Genomic DNA, 18,353 nt, shown 5'->3' with positions numbered 1-18,353 from the left:
CTGCTGCTTTACCAGCTAAGTTGATGTAGTATCCTAAATCCTTTGTTGTCATTTCAACAGTCTTCACAGTATCTTCACCAGGAGTAGATGCCATCTCAAGAGACCACTTTCTTTGCTCATCCATAAGAAGCAACTCCTCTTTTATTAAAGTTCATGAGATTGCTGCAATTCAGTCACATCTACAGGCCCCACTTCTAGTTCTCTTGCTGCTCTTACCACACCTGCAGTTACTTCCTCTCCTGAAGTCTCGAGCCCCTTAAAGTCATCAATGAGGGTTGAAAAAAACCTCTCCCAAACTTCTGTTAATGTTGATATTTTGGCCTCTTCCTATGAATCAGGAATGCTCCTTATTTATTTTTTAAGTTTTATTTACTTAGGTAATCTCTACACCCAATATGAGGCTTGAACTCAGGACCCTGAGATCAAGAGTCACATGCTCTTGCAACTGAGCCAGCCAGGCACCCAGAATCAGGAATCCTCTTAATGGCATCTAGAATGGTGAATCCTTTCCATAAGTTCTTTAATTTACTTTGCCCAACTCCATCAGAGGAATTACTATCTATGGAAGCTATAGCCTTATGCAGTGTATTTTTATAATAAATTTTTGAGTAATTGACAAACAATGTTACATTAGTTTCAGGTAGAGAACATAGTGATTCAACAGGTTTATACATTATGTTCACCACAGTGTAGCTACCATCTGTCACCAACGCTACTACAGTATCGACTATACTCCTTATGTTGTGTATTTTATTCCCATGACTTCTAAAAACCATAGACCTCTTCACAAATATTCGTGTTATCATTGCTCAGGAGCATGATAATCTCGATATCATTCCAATTTTAGCATATGTGCTCCTGAAGCCATGCATTTCTTAAATAATAAGACTTAGGTGCCCAAAATTACTCGTTGATCGGTGAGCTGCGGAGGGCATATTGTGTTAGTAGGCATAAAAACAACATTAATCTCTCACATCTCCATCTGATTTCTTGGATTACCAGGTGCATTGTCAATGAGCAGCAATATTCCGAAAGGAATCTTTTTCTTCTGAGCAGTGGGTCTCAACAGTGGGCTTAAAAATTCAGTGAACCATGTTGCAAACAGATGTGCTGTCACCCGGGGTTTGTTGTTCCATTGACAGAACGCAGGCAAAGTAGATTTAGCATAATTTTTAAGGGCCCTAGGATTTTGGAAATGGTCAATGAGAATTGGCTTCGACTTCAAACCACCAGCTGCAGTGGCCCTTATAACAAAAGAGCCTGTGTTTTGAAGCCAGGTGCTGGCTTCTCCTCCCTAGCTATGAAAATCCTAAATAGCATCTTCTAATATAAAGCTGCTTTGCTGCATTGAAAATCTGTTTTTTAGTGTGGCCACCTTTCTTAAATATCTTAGCTAGCTCTTCTGTGTAACCCGCCACAGCCTCTACACGAGTGCTTCACCTTGCAGTTATAGGTTATGGAGATGGCTTCTTTCCTTAAACCTCATGAAACAACCGCTGCTAACTTCCACCTTTTCTTCTGCACCTTCCTCCTCTCTCTCAGCCTTCATAGATTTGAAGAGAGACAGGGCCTTCCTCCAGATTAGGCTGTGGCTTAAGAGAAGGTTGAATGTTGGGCCGGTTTGATCTATCCAGACTGCTGAAACTTGCTCCATATCAGCAATAAGGCTGTTTCCCTTTCTTACCCTTTGTGTGTTCACTGGAGTGGATTTTGAATTTCCTTCAAGAACGTTTTAAATTTCCCTCAGGAACTTTTCCTTTGCATTTACAACTTGGCCAACTGTTTGCTCCAAGAGCCTGACCTGTCTTGGCTTTCAACATGCCTTCTTCACTGAGCCTGATCACTTCCAGCTTTGGATTGGAAGTGAGAGACGTGCAACTCTTGCCTTCCCTTGAACACGTGGAGGCCACAGTAGAGTTAATATTGGTCTAGTTTCAATCCGTGTCTCAGAGAATAAGGAGGCCTTGAGGAGAGGGAGAGAGGTGGGGGAATAGCTGGTTGGTGGAGCAGTCAGAATACACACATTTTTGGGTTAAGTTTGTCATCTTACATGGGTGTGGTTTGTGGTGCCCCACAAGAAATACAATAGTAACATTGTATTATAGATCACCATAGCAAAAATTTAAATATCGTGAGAATTACCAAAACGTGACCCAGAGACATGAGGTGAGAAAATGCTGCTGGAAAAATGGAACTGATGGGCATGCTGGACACAGGGTTGCTGCAACCTTCAGTTTTTAAAAAAGCATTATTGCAAAGCAGTAGAGTAAGGTACAGTAAAACCTGCTATGCTTGTATTCATTGTGCTTGCTAACAAATACTGGAAAACACCCTGCCACACTGTCTTTTTTATTCTCCATTACCTGGAATGAATCAGATGTACTCTTTTTGAAGCCAGAGTCCTAGGATACCTTTAAGGCATGTCTTTAGCCACAGTTCTAAGATTTTGCTGTCCTCAGTCTGGTTTCTCTGAGTCAATGCTTAAGGAAGCATGAATGTGTTAACATCCACAGTGATAATAGGTCCCCTAACCCAGTTACCCTCTAGGCAGAAATAAAAGGGGGGAGAAAAAACCAGTTCAATGAGGCATTTGGGAGTTATTGTTTTACAAGTGGCAATTTTATTTGTCCTCTATAAATTATCCTCTCTTGAGTTAAACTGCATCAGATTTCATCATCACTATAAATACCCGCAATTAGTAAAGGACAAAAGTATGCTACTAGAAAGACATAAACCAAATGTCATTATAATGGCAAAACAAATGGTAACAGAATGTTTATAAAATTGTTTTCTTTAAGAAAAAGCATATTTTAAAAGTTTATTTATTTTGAGAAAGAGAGAGAGAGAACACAATCACAAATAGGGGAGGGGCAGAGAGAGAGAGGGAAAGAGAATCCCAAACAGGTGCAAAACCCTACACAGGGCTTGAACCCGCGAACTGTGAGATCATGACCTGAGTTGAAATCAAGAGTCAGATGCTTAACTGACTGAGAGACCCAAGTGTCCCAAGAAAAAGCATATTTAAATCTTTAAAAAAATTTTTTCTATGTTTTTTTATTTATTTTTGAGAAAGAGAGCAAGATGGCATGAGCAGGGGAAGGGCAGAGAGTGTGGAAGATGCAGAATCTGAAGCAGGCTCCAGACTGAACTGTCAGCACACAGCCTGATGTGGGGCTCGAACTCATGAACCACAAGATCATAACCTGAGCTAAAGACAGACGCTTAGCCGACTAAGCCACCCAGGTGCCCCAAGGAAAAGCATATTTATAATTGTCTTTAATCATTACCTTTCCTGATGAATTCTTCACATCAGCATGATTTATTTGAACAAAACAAATCCAATTTTCCTGAATTTATTGTTTACATACTGTTATATTTATTAAATAAGAATACTTTTAGAAGTGCCTGGATGGCTCAGTTGGTTAAGTGACTGTGACTCTGGTCATGATCTCACAGTTCGTGAGTTCAAGTCCCACATCCAGCTCTGCTGTCAGCACGGAGCCCGCTTCAGATCCCCTCTCTCTCTTGCCCCTCCCCTACCAGTGCCCTCTGCGCACTCTCTCTCTTTCAAAAATAAACATTAAAAAAAGAGAAAATTTTTAGGATGCTTATTTTAAAATTCATTTTTAGCTGAAATAACAGTTTCAAACAACTCTGAGAAAAACCTAATGATTGTTGAGGGAAGGTGTTTCATTCCACAGGTCTAACATTACCATGGTAGAAATAATTTTTAACTTCTATGACCAAATTTATTTTATTTTTTTTATTTTTTATTTTTTCAATATATGAAATTTATTGTCAAATTGGTTTCCATACAACACCCAGTGCTCATCCCAAAAGGTGCCCTCCTCAATACCCATCACCCACCCTCCCCTCCCTCCCACCCCCCATCAACCCTCAGTTTGTTCTTAGTTTTTAAGAGTCTCTTATGCTTTGGCTCTCTCCCACTCTAACCTCTTTTTTTTTTTTCTTTCCCCTCCTCCATGGGTTTCTGTTAAGTTTCTCAGGATCCACATAAGAGTGAAAACATATGGTATCTGTCTTTCTCTGTATGACTTATTTCACTTAGCATCACACTCTCCAGTTCCATCCACGTTGCTACAAAGGGCCATATTTCGTTCTTTCTCATTGCCAAGTAGTATTCCATTTTGTATATAAACCACAGTTTCTTTATCCATTCATCAGTTGATGGACATTTAGGCTCTTTCCATAATTTGGCTATTGTTGAGAGTGCTGCTATAAACATTGGGGTACAAGTGCCCCTATGCATCAGTACTCCTGTATCCCTTGGGTAAATTCCTAGCAGTGCTATTGCTGGGTCATAGGGTAGGTGTGATCAAATTTATTTTAAATTCCACGTAAAGTCTTATTGTGCCTTTGAAGTGACCTTTTCAGATGTAATTATCATACTACACATGTTTATCTCCAGTGAGTTCAGTTTCTTTCTTCGGTATATATTATGCTGCTACTTAATTCAGTGACATTCTCAGAGGCCAGTCTGATCAGAGGTGGAATATTTCTACTGCTAGCTTCCTATGCCTTCTGACCTCAGCTGATGATTTTTCTTTTGGCTGAAGAAAAGCCAAGGCTTAGGTGTTCTAGGTGCTTCCCCATGTTAGCCAAGTCATCTCTGAAAGATCAGGTTGGCAGGCAGGAGGGAGCAGGTTTGGAACTCTGCTGAATCCGTGACTGTTTGTCTAGGAATGCAGACGTGGAGATGACTCTGGAGCGAGCAGTGAGCATGCTGGATGCAGACCACACACCAGCACCCAGAATTTCTGCGGCAGCTACTTTCATACAGCACGAGTGCTTCCAGAAATCTGAAGCACGGAAAAGGGTGAGTATCATCTTAAGTCCACTGTAAAATTACCACGCTTTGACATCTATTATGGTGGCCCTGCACACTGAAACCAGTAATTTAAGTTAAAAACAAATCTTTATTGAGTTATATGTCAACTATAGGTCAATTTTAAATAACAAGTTAATAAAATAAATATGTCTTCATCGAGCCTTTTTATCTTTTTTTTTTTTTTAATTTTTTTTTTTCAATGTTTATTTATTTTGGGGACAGAGAGAGACAGAGCATGAACGGGGGAGGGGCAGAGAGAGAGGGAGACACAGAATCGGAAGCTGGCTCCAGGCTCTGAGCCATCAGCCCAGAGCCCGACGCGGGGCTCGAACTCACGGACCGCAAGATCGTGACCTGGCTGAAGTCGGACGCTCAACCGACTGCGCCACCCAGGCGCCCCCTCATCGAGCCTTTTTAATTAAAAGGGAATATATACTCATTACCAAAAAAAATTTACTGCAATTCAGAAACTTAGAATGTAAGTCTCCACACAAACCTTCCCCTCTTTGTCTGTCTCTCCAATCTCCCGCTTTGGGACCAAAGCCAACAATTGTTCACAGTCTGTGTACTTTTAGAGTTTTCTGATGGGAGGAGGGGGTTAGAGAGCTACCAAGAGCGCACATGAGCATTTTAGACTATTGTTTTCTATATTTAAATATATATTAAATATAAACAATGTTTTGCGGTTTTCTCATTAAGCAGTTATGAAAATGGTTCCATAGACAGCTCTGTACATATATCTTTTGGCATTCCCATAAGTGTTGTACAGGGCAGACCACCTCCCAAATGGAATCACTAGGTCATTTTATGTTTGTTTAAAAAGTGGTATATTTGTTCAGGAAAAAAATCATAGTTGAAAAAGGTTTGCAGTGAACCTAAGTTTCCCTCCTACTCCAAACCTACCCCCCATCTTCCTTTTTCTTTTTCTCTCTCCTCTCCTCTCTCCTCCTCCCTCCCTTCTCTTTCCCTGTCTTTCTCTCCCACATCATTTTTGGGTGTCTTTCCAGAGATACTCTATACGTGTAGAAACAATTACTGGGTGGGTTGGTTCAGTATCCTTTTTCGTTTAAAACAAAATTACAAATGGTAGTAGGTTAGAAATGTTTGATATATATTAGCCCTATTTCATTCTTTAAAGTTGCTACATGGATTTCTTTTGTATAAATGTACCAGTTTTGTTTGTTCATTTTTTAACAGCTTTATTAAGGTCCAATTAAATTTTACCATGTTTAGCCATCATGAAGCCATCACAATCACGATAACGAACATACCCATTATCTCCAAAGTCTCTTTGTGCCCCTTTATAATCCGTACATCTGACCCCTCCCTAACCCACTTCCACTCCCCAGGTAACCAATGATCTGCTTTCTGTTACTATAGAATATATTAAAGTTTCTAGAGTTTTATATAAACTATGTAGTATATATGCTTTTTTCTTTGGATTCTTTTACTGAGCTTTAATCTTTTGAGATTTATCCATGTTGTGTATATCAAAAGATGTGTGCATGTGTGTGTTTGTGTGTGTATAGCTGAACAGTATTTCATTGTATGGATACACCTTAGTTTGTTGATTCACTCACCTGTTGATGGATATTTGTTTGAGCTATTACAAATAAAGCTGCTGCAAACATATATGCACAAATCTGTTTTCATTTCTATTGGGTAAATACCTAGGAGTTGAATGTCTGGATGATATGGTAGGTATATGTTTGACTTTTTAAGAAACTGCCAAACTATTTATTTTTACTTACTATTTAGAGAGAGAGAGAGAGAGAGAGAGAGAGAGAGAGAGAGAATATCCCAAACAGGCTCTGCACCATCAGAGCCACACAGACACCCATTTTTCCTTTTAAAAAAATTATTTAAATTCCAGTTAAATGCAGTGTCACATTAGTTTCAGGTGCACAAAACAGTGATTCAACACTTCCATACAACACCCGGTGCTCATCACAACAGGGTACTTTTTAATCCCCATCATCTATTTAACCCATCCACTCACCCACCTCCTCTCTGGTAACCATCAGTTTGTTCTCTATAGCTTAGAGTCTGTTTCTTGGTTTGCCTCTCTCTCTTTTTCCCTCTATGCACATTTGTTTTGTTACTCAAATTCCACATGTGAGTGAAATCATATGGTATTTGTCTTTCTCTGACTTATTTCACGTAGCACTATACTCTCTATCTCTGTCCACATCACCATAAATGGCAAGATTTCATTATTTTTTATGGCTGAGTAATATTCCAGTACTTTATCCATTCATCAGTCAATGACATTTGGGTTGGTTCCATAATTTGGCTATTGTTGATAATGCTATTTTGAACACAGGGGTGCATGTATCTCTTTGAATTAGTATTTTTGTATTTGTTGTGTAAATACCTAGTAATGCAATAGCTGAATCGTACAGTAGTTCTATTTTTAACTTTTTGAGGAACTTCCACTCTGTTTTCCAGAGTGACTGCACTAGTTTGCATTCCCACCAACAGTGCAGTAGGGTTTCCCTTTCTCCTCATCCTTGCCAACACCTGTTGTTTCTTGCCTTAGCAATTCTGACAGATATGAGGTGATACTTCATAGTTCTTTTGCCCATTTTTATTTGGGTTTTTGTTCTCTTGTCATTGAATTTTGTCAGTTCTTTCTATATTCTGGATATGTCTTTTTTTTTTCAAATATGTGATTTGGAAATACTTTCTCCTGGTTTTATTTTGTCTTTCCATTATTTTAACAGTTTTTGATTTTGATGGAGTCTAATTATAAATCTTTTCCTTTATGGACTGTGCTTTTCATGATGTATCCAAGAAATTTTTCTGTACTCTGATGTCACAAAGATAATCTATATTTTCTTCTAGAAGTTTCATAACTGTCAGATTTTATAGTGTGTGATCCATTTGGGTTTAATTTTTGTATATATTGCAAATGTAGACTGATGTTCCTTTAAAAAAAAAAAAACACATATGCAGGGGCACCTGGGTGGCTCAGTCAGTTATGTGTCCGACTGTTGGTTTCAGCTCAGGTCATGATCTCACAGTTAATGGGTTTGAGTCCCCTGTTGGGCTCTGCGCTCACAGCTCTCTCTCTCCCTTTCTCAAAATAAATAAATATACATTTAAAAAGTATATATGCAATTGTTTAGGCACCATTTGCTGGAAAGATTATTATTTTGGTATTACTTCGTTTTTGTGCCTTTGTTGAAAAGTAATTGATCACATCTATATGAGTCTATTTCTGTATCATGTGTTGTATTTCACTGCTGTATTATTGGTCTATCTCCTTGCTAATACGACACTGTCTTGATTACTATAGTTTTATATATTAATATAGTTTTATATTGAAGTTTGCTAGTGTTAGTCCTCTGACTTTATTCTTTTTCAAGTGATTTTGGCTATTCTAGGTCTTTTACAGTCCCATTTGAATTTTAGAATCAGCTTGTCAGTTTATTTGTGACAAAACTGCTGGGATTTTGTTTGAGATTGCATTGAATCTATAATGGATGGAGAATTTTCATCTAAGCAATATTAAGTCTTCTGACCCCTGACCATGGTACATTTCACTATTTATTTAGGTCTTCTTTAATTTCTCTCAGCAGTGTATTGTAGTTTTTACTCCAGAGATCTTTCATGGTTTTTGTTAGATTTATCCCTAAAGGTATATATTTCTGAATGTTTTTACACATGGTCTGGGTTTTTTTTTCACTTCAATTTTTGATTGTTCAATGCTAGTATATAGAAATATAATTGATTTTTTGTATATTGATCTTGTATCCTGTGACACTACTAAATTCACTCTAAGCTCTAGTAGCATATTTGTAGATTTGTCAGATTTTATACATAGATCATGCCATCTGCTAATAAAAACTGTTTTGTTTTGGGGCGCCTGGGTGACGCAGTCAGTTAAGCGTCCGACTTCCGCCAGGTCACGATCTCGCGGTCCGTGAGTTCGAGCCCCGCGTCGGGCTCTGGGCAGATGGCTCAGAGCCTGGAGCCTGTTTCCGAATCTGTGTCTCCCTCTCTCTCTGCCCCTCGCCCGTTCATGCTCTGTCTCTCTCTGTCCCAAAAATAAATAAACGTTGAAAAAAAAAAAAGTTTAAAAAAAAAAAACTGTTTTGTTTCTTCCTTTGCAATCTTAATGACTTAGGTTTCTTTTTCCTTTTTTTCTTTGGTACTGGCTAGAACCTCTAGCACAGTGTTAAAAGGAAGTGAAAGTGGACCTGTCCTGTTCTTGATCACAGGCAGAAGCATTTGGTTGTTCTTGCACTATTAAGTATGATGCTACCTGTAAGTTTTTGTTTGTTTTTAGGAATTTAATCTGGGGGATTTTTACGTGGGTTTCTTTTGGAAGAAAGGAAAAAATTTTATATTTTAGTATTTTTAACACCATTTCCTTTTCCTGCTTTTTGTTTTATTTTTTAAATTGAGTTATAATTGACATATAACAGTATATTCAGGTGTACAACATGACCCGATATATGCATATCAATGATTACCAATCTAGTTACCATCCATGCTCGGTTATGAATTTTTTTCTTGTGATGAGAACTTTTAAGATCTACACTTAGCACTTTCAAATGTACAATACACTCTTAATAACTAGTCATTATGGTGTACATTACATCTTCTTGACTTACTTATTTTATAACTAGAAGTATGTCCCTTTTGACCACCTTCACCCATTTCACCCATGCCAAACCTCCCACCTCTGGCAACCACCAGTCTGTTCTCTGTATCTTTGATTTTTTTTTTCTTTGTTTGTTTGTTTGTTTGTTTGTTTTTAGATTCCACATATAAGTGAGATCATATAGTATTTGTTCATTGTCTGACTATTTTACTCAGCATAATGCCCTCAAGGTTCATCCATGTTGTTGAAAATAGCTGTTTTTCCTTCTTACTTATGGCTGAATATAGTCCAATGTGTGTATATATATCACATTTTCCTTATCCACTCATCCATCAGTGGACACTTAGATTGTTTCCATGCTATAGCTTTTGTAAACAATACTACAGTAAACATGGAAATTCATATATCTTTTTGAGTTAGTGTTTTCATTTCTTTCTGATAAATACTCAGAAGTCGAATTACTGGACCATAAGGTAGTTCTAGTCTTAATTTTTTGAGGAACCGCCATACTATTTTCAGAGTGTTTGTACCAAGTTATATGCTCTCCAACAGTGCACAGGGGTTCCCTTTTGGCCACATCCTTGCCAACACTTGTTATTTCTTGTCTTTTTGGTAATAGCCATTCTGACAGGTGTGATGTGATATCTTGTTGTGGTTTTGATTTGCATTTCCCTGATGATTAAGAAGGCTGAGCACCTTTTCTGTATGTTGGCCGTCTGTATGTCTTCCTTGGAAAAATCTATTCAGATCCTTTGCCCATCTTTTAATCGAATTGTTGTTTTGCTATTGAGTCATGTGAGTTCTTTATGTTTTGATTATTAACCCCTTATCAGATTCATGATTTGCAAATATTTCCTTCCATTCTGTAGGTTGTCTTTTCATTTTGTGATAGTTTCCTTTGCTGTTTGATCTAGTCCTACTTGTTTCTTTTTGCTTTTGTTCTTTTCTTGTGGTGTCATATCCAAAAAATCATTGCAAAGACTGACATCAAAGAGGTTGCTGCCTATGTTTTCTTCTAGGAGTTTTATAGTTTCAGGTCTCACATTCAAGACTTTAATCTAAGTTGAGTTAATTTTTGTGTATGGTATGAGATAGTGGTCCAGTTTCACTTTTTTTTGCATGTGGCCATCCAGTTTTCTCAGCACCATTTGTTGATAAGGCTCTCCTTTTCCTGTTGTGTATTCTCGGGTTTTTTGTTGTAAATTAATTGGCCACATATGTGTGGTTTATTTCTGGGCTGTTTATTCCGTTCCATTGATCTGCATGTCTTTTTATGCCAAAATCATACTATTTTTATTACTACAGCTTTTTAATATAGTTTTGAAATCAGAAAGCATGATGGCCTCCAGCTTTATTCTTCTTTCTCAAGATTGATCTGACTAGTCAGGATCTTTGTGTGGTTCCATATAAATTTTAGAATTATTTGTTTTATTTCTGTGAAAAATACCATTGGAATTTTGATGGGAATTGCATGGAATCTGTAGATTGCTTTGGATAGTATGCACATTTCAACAGCATTTCTCTAATCCATAAGCAGGAAACATCTTTCCATTTATTTGTGTCTTCAGTTTCTTTCATGGACAGATCTTCTCTTCTGTTAAATTTATTCCCAGGTGTGTGTGTGTGTGTTTTTAATGCAATTGTAAGTGGGATTGTTTTCTTAATTCTGATAGTTTATTACAGGTGTACAAAAATGCAACAAAATTTTGCATATTTTATATACTACAACTTTACTGAATTCATTGATTAGTTCAAGTAAACTTTTGGTGGGATCTTTAGGATTTTCTATATAATATGTCATCCGCAAATAGTGACCGTTTTGCTCTTTCTTTACCAATTTGGATGCCACTTCCTTTTCTTGCCTAATTACTCCAGCTAGGACTTGAATACTATGTTGAATAAAAGTGGTCAGAGTGGACATCCTTGCCTTGTTCCTAGTCTTCAGAAAAAAAGGTTTTAGCTTTTAACCGTTGAATATGATGTTAGCCGTAGGCTTTTCATACATCACAATATCAAGTTGAAGAACTTACCTTTATCCCTAATTTTATGGAATTTTTTTTTGGTTTTTACTCAGAAATGGTTTTGGGGGCACCTGGGTGGCTCAGTCAGTTAACTGTCCAACTTTGGCCGAGATCATGATCTCACAGTTTGTGAGTTCGAGCCCCACATCGGGCTCTGTGCTGACAGCTCAGAGCTTGGAGCCTGCTTCAGATTCTTTGTCTCCCCTTTTCTCTTCCCCTCCCCCACTCGTACTCTCTCTCAAAAATAAATAAACATTAGATTTAAAAAAAAAGAAATGGTTTTTGGACTTTATCAAATGTTTTATTCACTTATTAAAATATTTCTATGGTTTTTATCTTAATTTTGCTAATATGGTAAATTACTTTGGTCTTTAAGTGTTATCCCATTCCTGGGATCCCACTTGGTCACGATGTACTGTTACCTTTTTAAAATTAGATTTGGTAAAACTTTGTTAAGGCAGTTATACAGCTATATTTATAAAGGATATTGATCTTTTCTTGTAATGTCTTTCTCCAGTTTTGGATTGAGAGTAATAAAATACTTTGGGAAGTGTTCTCTCCTCTTTAATTTTCGGAAAGTTTGATTGTGATTGGAATTATTTCCATCATAAATGTTTGGTAGAATTCACCACCAAAGCTCTTGGACTTGAACTTTTCTTGTGAGAGGTTCTTAACCACACTCAGGACCTTCAGATTATGAGACTGGCACACTGCCTGCTGTGCTAAGGAAGCTAGCTATGTTCTCAACTATAAATTCATTTTCTTTAATTGGTAACAGGGCTTTGGGGGCTCTGTATTTTTTGTAATGAACTTCGGTAGTGTGTGTCTTTCAAAGACTTTGTCCATTTCGTCTAGGTTGTTCCAGTGCTCTTCATTGTTTTGCGTAGATGTCATGTTATTTCCCATTGCCTAAAGAATTCTCTTTAACATTTACTCTAGTGCAGGTCTCCTGGTGGTTAACTTGAGCTTTTGTATGTCTAAAAAGGAATTTCATCTTTGCTTTTGAGAGGTCTTTTCACTAGGTTGACAGTTTTTTATTTCAGTACTTGAAAGTTGTTGCTTCACTGTCATCTTACTTGCTTTGCTTCAGACAAGAAATCATCTGTCATCTTCATTGTTCCTCAGTACATACTGTAACTCTCTCCACCTACCCAGCCTGCTTTTAAGATTTTCTCTTTATCACTAGCAGTGAGCAGGTTGGTCATAATGTGCCTTGGTGTAGTTTTCCTTAGGTTTCTTGTGCTTGGGAGCTCATTGAGTTTAAATTTGTAGATTTTTTATTTTTCATCAAATTTTGGTTCGAATTTCCAATTTTCAACCATTAATTCTTCAAAGATTTTTTTTTTTCTGTCCCTTGGGAACTTGTTACACACACACACACACACACACACACACACACACACACATATATATATATTTGGCTACTTGAAGTTGTCTCATAGCTCATCTGTACTCTATTCTTTTTCTTTAGTTTTTGTTTTCTGTATGTTTTCTTTTTTAGATATGTTTAAACATATTTTATTAGATATTTATTTGTATGCTTTAAATTCACTAATTCTTTCTTCTGTAAAGTTTAATATGCCATTAATCTCATTCAGGGATTTTCTTTCATTCATAAATTGTAGTTTTCATCTCTAAAAGTTTTGAGTCTTTTTTCTATCTTCTATGTCTCTACCTAACATTTCAAGTTACTTGAAATCAGTTTGACCCTTTTAAATCTTGCTTTTGAGCTTTGCTAGGTGGAACCAGAGCAGCATTTATTCTAGAACAAATTAATCCCCACTTCTTAAAGCAAGACAATTCTGAAAACTAATGCACCATGAATTAAGAGGTTTTCTGACTGGGTAGTGAGAATAGGCACTGTTCTTGGGCCTGTGTGACCATGAGGAGCTGTTCCCTTAAGTCCTTTGGTTATTTGGTTGGTTAGCTGGTTATTTCCCTGGCTTCAGGCAATTTTCTCACACACGTGCACTAATTAATACTCTACTGAATATTAGATGGAGACCCTCTGCAACCTCGGGAGTTCTCTTTCTGTGCCGCTTTCTCACTGGTACCTCTTCCCTATGGACTCTTCTTCTTGGATCCTGCACTGTCTCCTGAACTCTGCTTGTTGAATTCCATTTGGGTTTTACCTCACTACACAGCAGCCTGAGAACTCTCTCCATACAGTGATCTTTGACAGCAGTGGGGCTCACCTTGCTTGTTATCCATCCCTTGGGGATCACTATCCATCATGGCTACATTACCAATTATCAAAACCATTGTATGCTTTGTCTGGTTTTTAACATTGTTTCAGATGATAGGTAAATCCAGTCCTTGTCACTATTGAGTTATTATTAATTTTGATAAATAATACCCTAATAAATTCCACCTAAGATTGTGTAGACTTAAACCCCACCAACATTGCATCATAGTGCCCATTTATATGTACCATTACTACCATGAGATTATTCTTTTGTGTTTGTTTTTGTTAATCTAATAAGCAAAAAAAAAAAAAAAAGCCATCTCTTTATGGTAAAAACTTTCCTGTTTTTTTGAAATCAAGACTAATGGTCACTTAATCAGTTACAAAGGAAAAAAAATTTAGTTATACACACATACCACACACACAATTTGTCATAATCTTGCATAAACTATGCCCATTGTGTATCATCTGCAATTTTTAGTTTCTTTAAAGTGAAATGAGAACTTAATGACACTGATTCATCTGATTTCACTTGTATCTGAATTTTTACATTTCCCGTAGTCTTTTACATTAATTTTGTTCACAAATAATTACAGAGCTTTTTAAAGCTGTTTTCCTTTATCTAGGCTTTCCAAAGCATGCAGATTAGTTTTCAGAGAAACGGAACTCCTTTCACCCTTAAATTTCATTCGTTTACCTAACAGGTAAATAAATTACATGATTACAGTAACAGTACAGTTGGCCTAAATACATTGGGAAACATGTAAGTTATTCTTAGTAAATTTGTAACTCAACTAGTAAAAATTGGAGTGCAAAGCACAACATAGAGTAACCTCTCAGCTTTGATAATTCTCAGGGAATCAGTAGGATTTCCAGAGGGAAACAAGAATGTGACTAATCCTACATATCAGTTAAGTAGAGTCAGGCAAAAGACTTCTGTGGACTGTTTTCTCCAAAGATTTGTATCTCCTTAATGCTTGGTAGGAATTCATTATCTATTATGTGTAATATTATATATAATCCACTGTTATGCATCTTATTGTATCTTTCATCATGCAGGATTGAAAAAGTCTTCTGAAGTCCAATTTGTCAGTATTTCTATTCATGACATCTGTATTTTAGGTATTACTTTAAAACCGATCCCCACATCTAGATTATTTCTCGTTTTAAAAGCTACATAATTATTGAGTAGTTCTCACTGTCCTTTGCCTGTATGTTTGTTCCATGGGAAGAATATGTAAGGATTAAAAAAAATTTTTTTTAACATTTATTTATTTTTGAGAGACAGAGACAGAGTGTGAGCAGGGGAGGAATAGAGACAGAGGGAGACACAGAATCCAAAGCAGGCTCCAGGCTCCGAGCTGTCAGCACAGAGCCTGATGCGGGGCCCGAACCCACAAACTAATTGTGAGATCATGACCTGAGCCAAAGTTGGGACACTCAACTGACTGAGCCACCCAGGAGCCCCAAGATTTAAAAAAATAATGTATTTAACTAGTAATGAACCCTCTTTATACATATAGGTGAAAAGAATTCGGCTAAAAATTAGTCCTTTCTATGACTAACTCAGATAAATGTTTAAATCTTTTTTTATTACCCATTTTAAAAAGCTGGGCATTATTAAGCATGCTTTCATTTTCTAATATGGAATTACTTGAATTTTTCTTTTGTTTCTCAAATTGGGCTAGATTTCTACGATCTCTTAAGTTGCTAATTTGATTATAAATATCATTTTGCTTACATATGTGATTAAAGCTGTGCTTGCCTTCTTGGCTCTTTTTCTAAAACTAGGACAAACACTGGTTTTGAGAATAATGAAACATGAAAGTCACACTGAAACCTAAAAATACATATGCGTGGTAGAAAAATTTAAGTATTAAGTTATAACCCAACATGAACAAAATCCTGCTAATATTAAGCATAGTGCTATAGCATTTGAATTTATGTATAAAAGACATTACAGGCTCAGTCTCTGGGGCATGTGACTCTTGATCTTGGGATTGTAAGTTTGAGCCCCATGTTGGGTATGGAGATTATTTAAGAATAAAATCTTAGGGGGAGAGGGAAAATGGGTGATGGGCATTGAGGAGCAAACTTGTTGGGATGTGCACTGGTATGTTGTATGTAAGTGATGAATCACGGGAATCTACCCCCAAAAGCAAGAGCACACTGTATACACTGTATGTGAGCCAACTTGACAATAAATTATATTTAAAAAAAGAAATAAAATCTTTTTTAAAAAGGTAATTATAATTTGAATATAAAGATCAAAATTCTAAATCATAAACTTTTAAAACCAGTGGCAACTTTTTAATCCTTATTTTATTTGATTAGGACTCAGCCCATTTATCATACTTGATCCTCTTCTCCTTTTTGAACCTTTCTTCTTTTGGTCCAGAGTCTCCTGGTTCTTTTTCCATTTCTCTGGCTCCTTCAGCTTTCTTCTGTGAAAAATTTATCATAAGCTATCCCTTAAATGTTTATGTTCCTGAGATGCCTTCCTGGGACTTTTCTTCCTCAGCACCATCTCCTGACCTGCTTCATTCACTCCTATGACTTCCATCCCTATATGATTTAGATGCTGATGACTTCCTGCATCTCTGCCCCCTTCTGTCCCTTGGGCTCTAAACCATGTGTCCATCTATTTCCTGGACATCCCACTGAACTCAACATCAGCATTTCAAAAATGGGCACGTTAATTTATTTTGCTTTTCCTCTCTACTAGCCAACCCTCCTTCTAACTTGTTCTTCCTGCTGGGTTGGAAGGCAGGACCCTTAGTGGTTTAAGTATTAACACTCAGAAGTCACTCAGGGAAGTGTGAGTCCCAGCATCCTAATTACCTCAGTGACCTTGGGCAGGATACTAACGTCTCTGAGCCTTGGCATTCCTACCTATAAAGTGGAAATAATAATCCTACTAGAAAGAGTTGTGAGAATGCACTCAGATCATGGTACAATGCCTGCCCCAATCTGAACATATTATTTCCTGTGTGAGTGGTAGTTCACCCAGGTGGTATGACACAAAAACTTGAACACAGACTTTCAACTTTTCTTTTATTGTTACCTCTCAACATTATTCATATTCATGCAGTCTTCAAGACTTTTTAGTGCTGCTACTAAAAGTGTCTTGAATCTACTCACCTCTTTCCCTCCCTACTCAGCGCCACTATGCTAATCCCTATCACCATGTTTTCTGTTAACTCAGCCACTTCCTGGTTAATTTCCCTTCCTCCACTTTTAACCCACTACTGATACAGTCGCCTCTCAGCACCCACTTGCCTTTAGGAGGAAGGATAAATTTAATCTGCAAGACCCTTCTAAAACTGACCTTATTTCCATTCCTGCTTCAGATCTCATCACTGAAGTTTTGACTGCCATAACTATCTTGCGGAATCTTATAAAACTCATACAAATTCATTACTCAAAATTTGAGAAATTAAGAAACAGACAAAAAGAGACATACCCACACTTCCCCAATATTGTTACCATCTTAGTTTTGTTCTCTGACTTTTTACAAATTGAATATGTAGCTTTCCTCGTAGGGATTTTTTTTTTGCTTTGATTTTAAGAAGCATGCACAAATATATGCTTGTTGTTTAAAAAAATACAAAATAACAAGCAACTTTCATAATTTATATGCCCATCATTTCTCCCAAACTCCCTAAATTCATTTCCTTCTTTATGTCTGTGTTTGAGTGGAAATACATAGATATTTTATACATTTTTTCTAGTAACACTGTACAATAAGCATTTCCTTATAACATTAGCAATATTTTGCATACCTCATATTAATGGTGGCATATTAATGGTGATGCACTAGCTACCATGTGTTGAGTGAGTACTATGTACCTAGCATGAAGATTGTTAATCTTAGATAATCTCCATTTGACTGGTGAGGGAACTGTAATGACCAATATAAAATATCTGTCAGTTCTAACATTACTCTGCCTCTCCCATGGAAACTTCAATCTGTGTGGATTGTGACAATCATTAACTAGTCTTCCCCTGTTGTTGGACATTTATGGTTTCAAATTTTTCCCTTTTATAAATACTACAGTCACAGTGTGCTTGGGTGGCTCAGTTAGTTAAGCATCCAACTCTTGATTTTGGCTCATGTCTTGATCTCATGGTTCGTGGGTTCGAGCCCCATGCCAGGCTCCGCACTCAGCACAGAGCCTGCCTGAGATATTCTCATTCATTCATTCATTCTCTCTCTCTCTCTCTCTCCCCCTCTCCCCCTCTCCCTCTCTCCCTCTCTCCCTCTCTCCCTCTCTCTCTCTCTCCCTCTCTCCCTCTCTCCCTCCCTCCCTCTCTTGTTCTGCCCCTCCCCTATTTGTGCAGGCTCTCACTCTCTCTCTCAAAAATAAATAAATTTTATTAAAAATTAAATAAATACTGTACTTACAATTACATGTGTGTGCATTTCAAATTCTTTCCTAATGAAGGTTATTAGAAGAGAATATTTTTGAAGTTTTTGACACTTACTGCTGATTGCCTTCCTGAAAGGTTATACCAATTTTCATGGAGTGATTAGTTCTAATGGGAAGGAAAAGAGAAAAGGGGAGTGACATTTCACAGAGGTGGTGACATTTGAGCCAGCTCATGCAAGATGAGCAGGCCTTTGCCAGAAGTGAGGCAGAGTGGTCGGAGCATTCCCAACAGGAAGGAAGTGAGAGCAAGGGCACCAGG

At 37.3% G+C, this 18,353-nt stretch overlaps 1 protein-coding gene and 1 non-coding gene across 2 annotated transcripts in view; one reads left to right on the top strand and one right to left on the bottom strand.

Moving 5' to 3' along the window:
- PKP2 (plakophilin 2) overlaps window positions 1-18,353 on the top strand; it is a 95,438-nt gene that overhangs the window by 23,112 nt on the left and 53,973 nt on the right. The window contains exon 4 of the mRNA XM_043563130.1: window positions 4,702-4,837. Within this exon, the coding sequence (XP_043419065.1) occupies window positions 4,702-4,837 (136 nt within the window). The remainder of the gene's footprint in view (window positions 1-4,701; window positions 4,838-18,353) is intronic.
- Window positions 769-872, bottom strand: LOC122474155. The gene has a single exon (XR_006294837.1). It is a non-coding gene; the product is annotated as a U6 spliceosomal RNA (small nuclear RNA).

Source organism: Prionailurus bengalensis, chromosome B4, assembly GCF_016509475.1.
Source record: "Prionailurus bengalensis isolate Pbe53 chromosome B4, Fcat_Pben_1.1_paternal_pri, whole genome shotgun sequence".
Lineage (NCBI taxonomy): Eukaryota > Metazoa > Chordata > Mammalia > Carnivora > Felidae > Prionailurus > Prionailurus bengalensis.
Note: the sequence above shows the minus strand (reverse complement) of the source record. Positions and strands in the feature narration are given on the sequence as shown.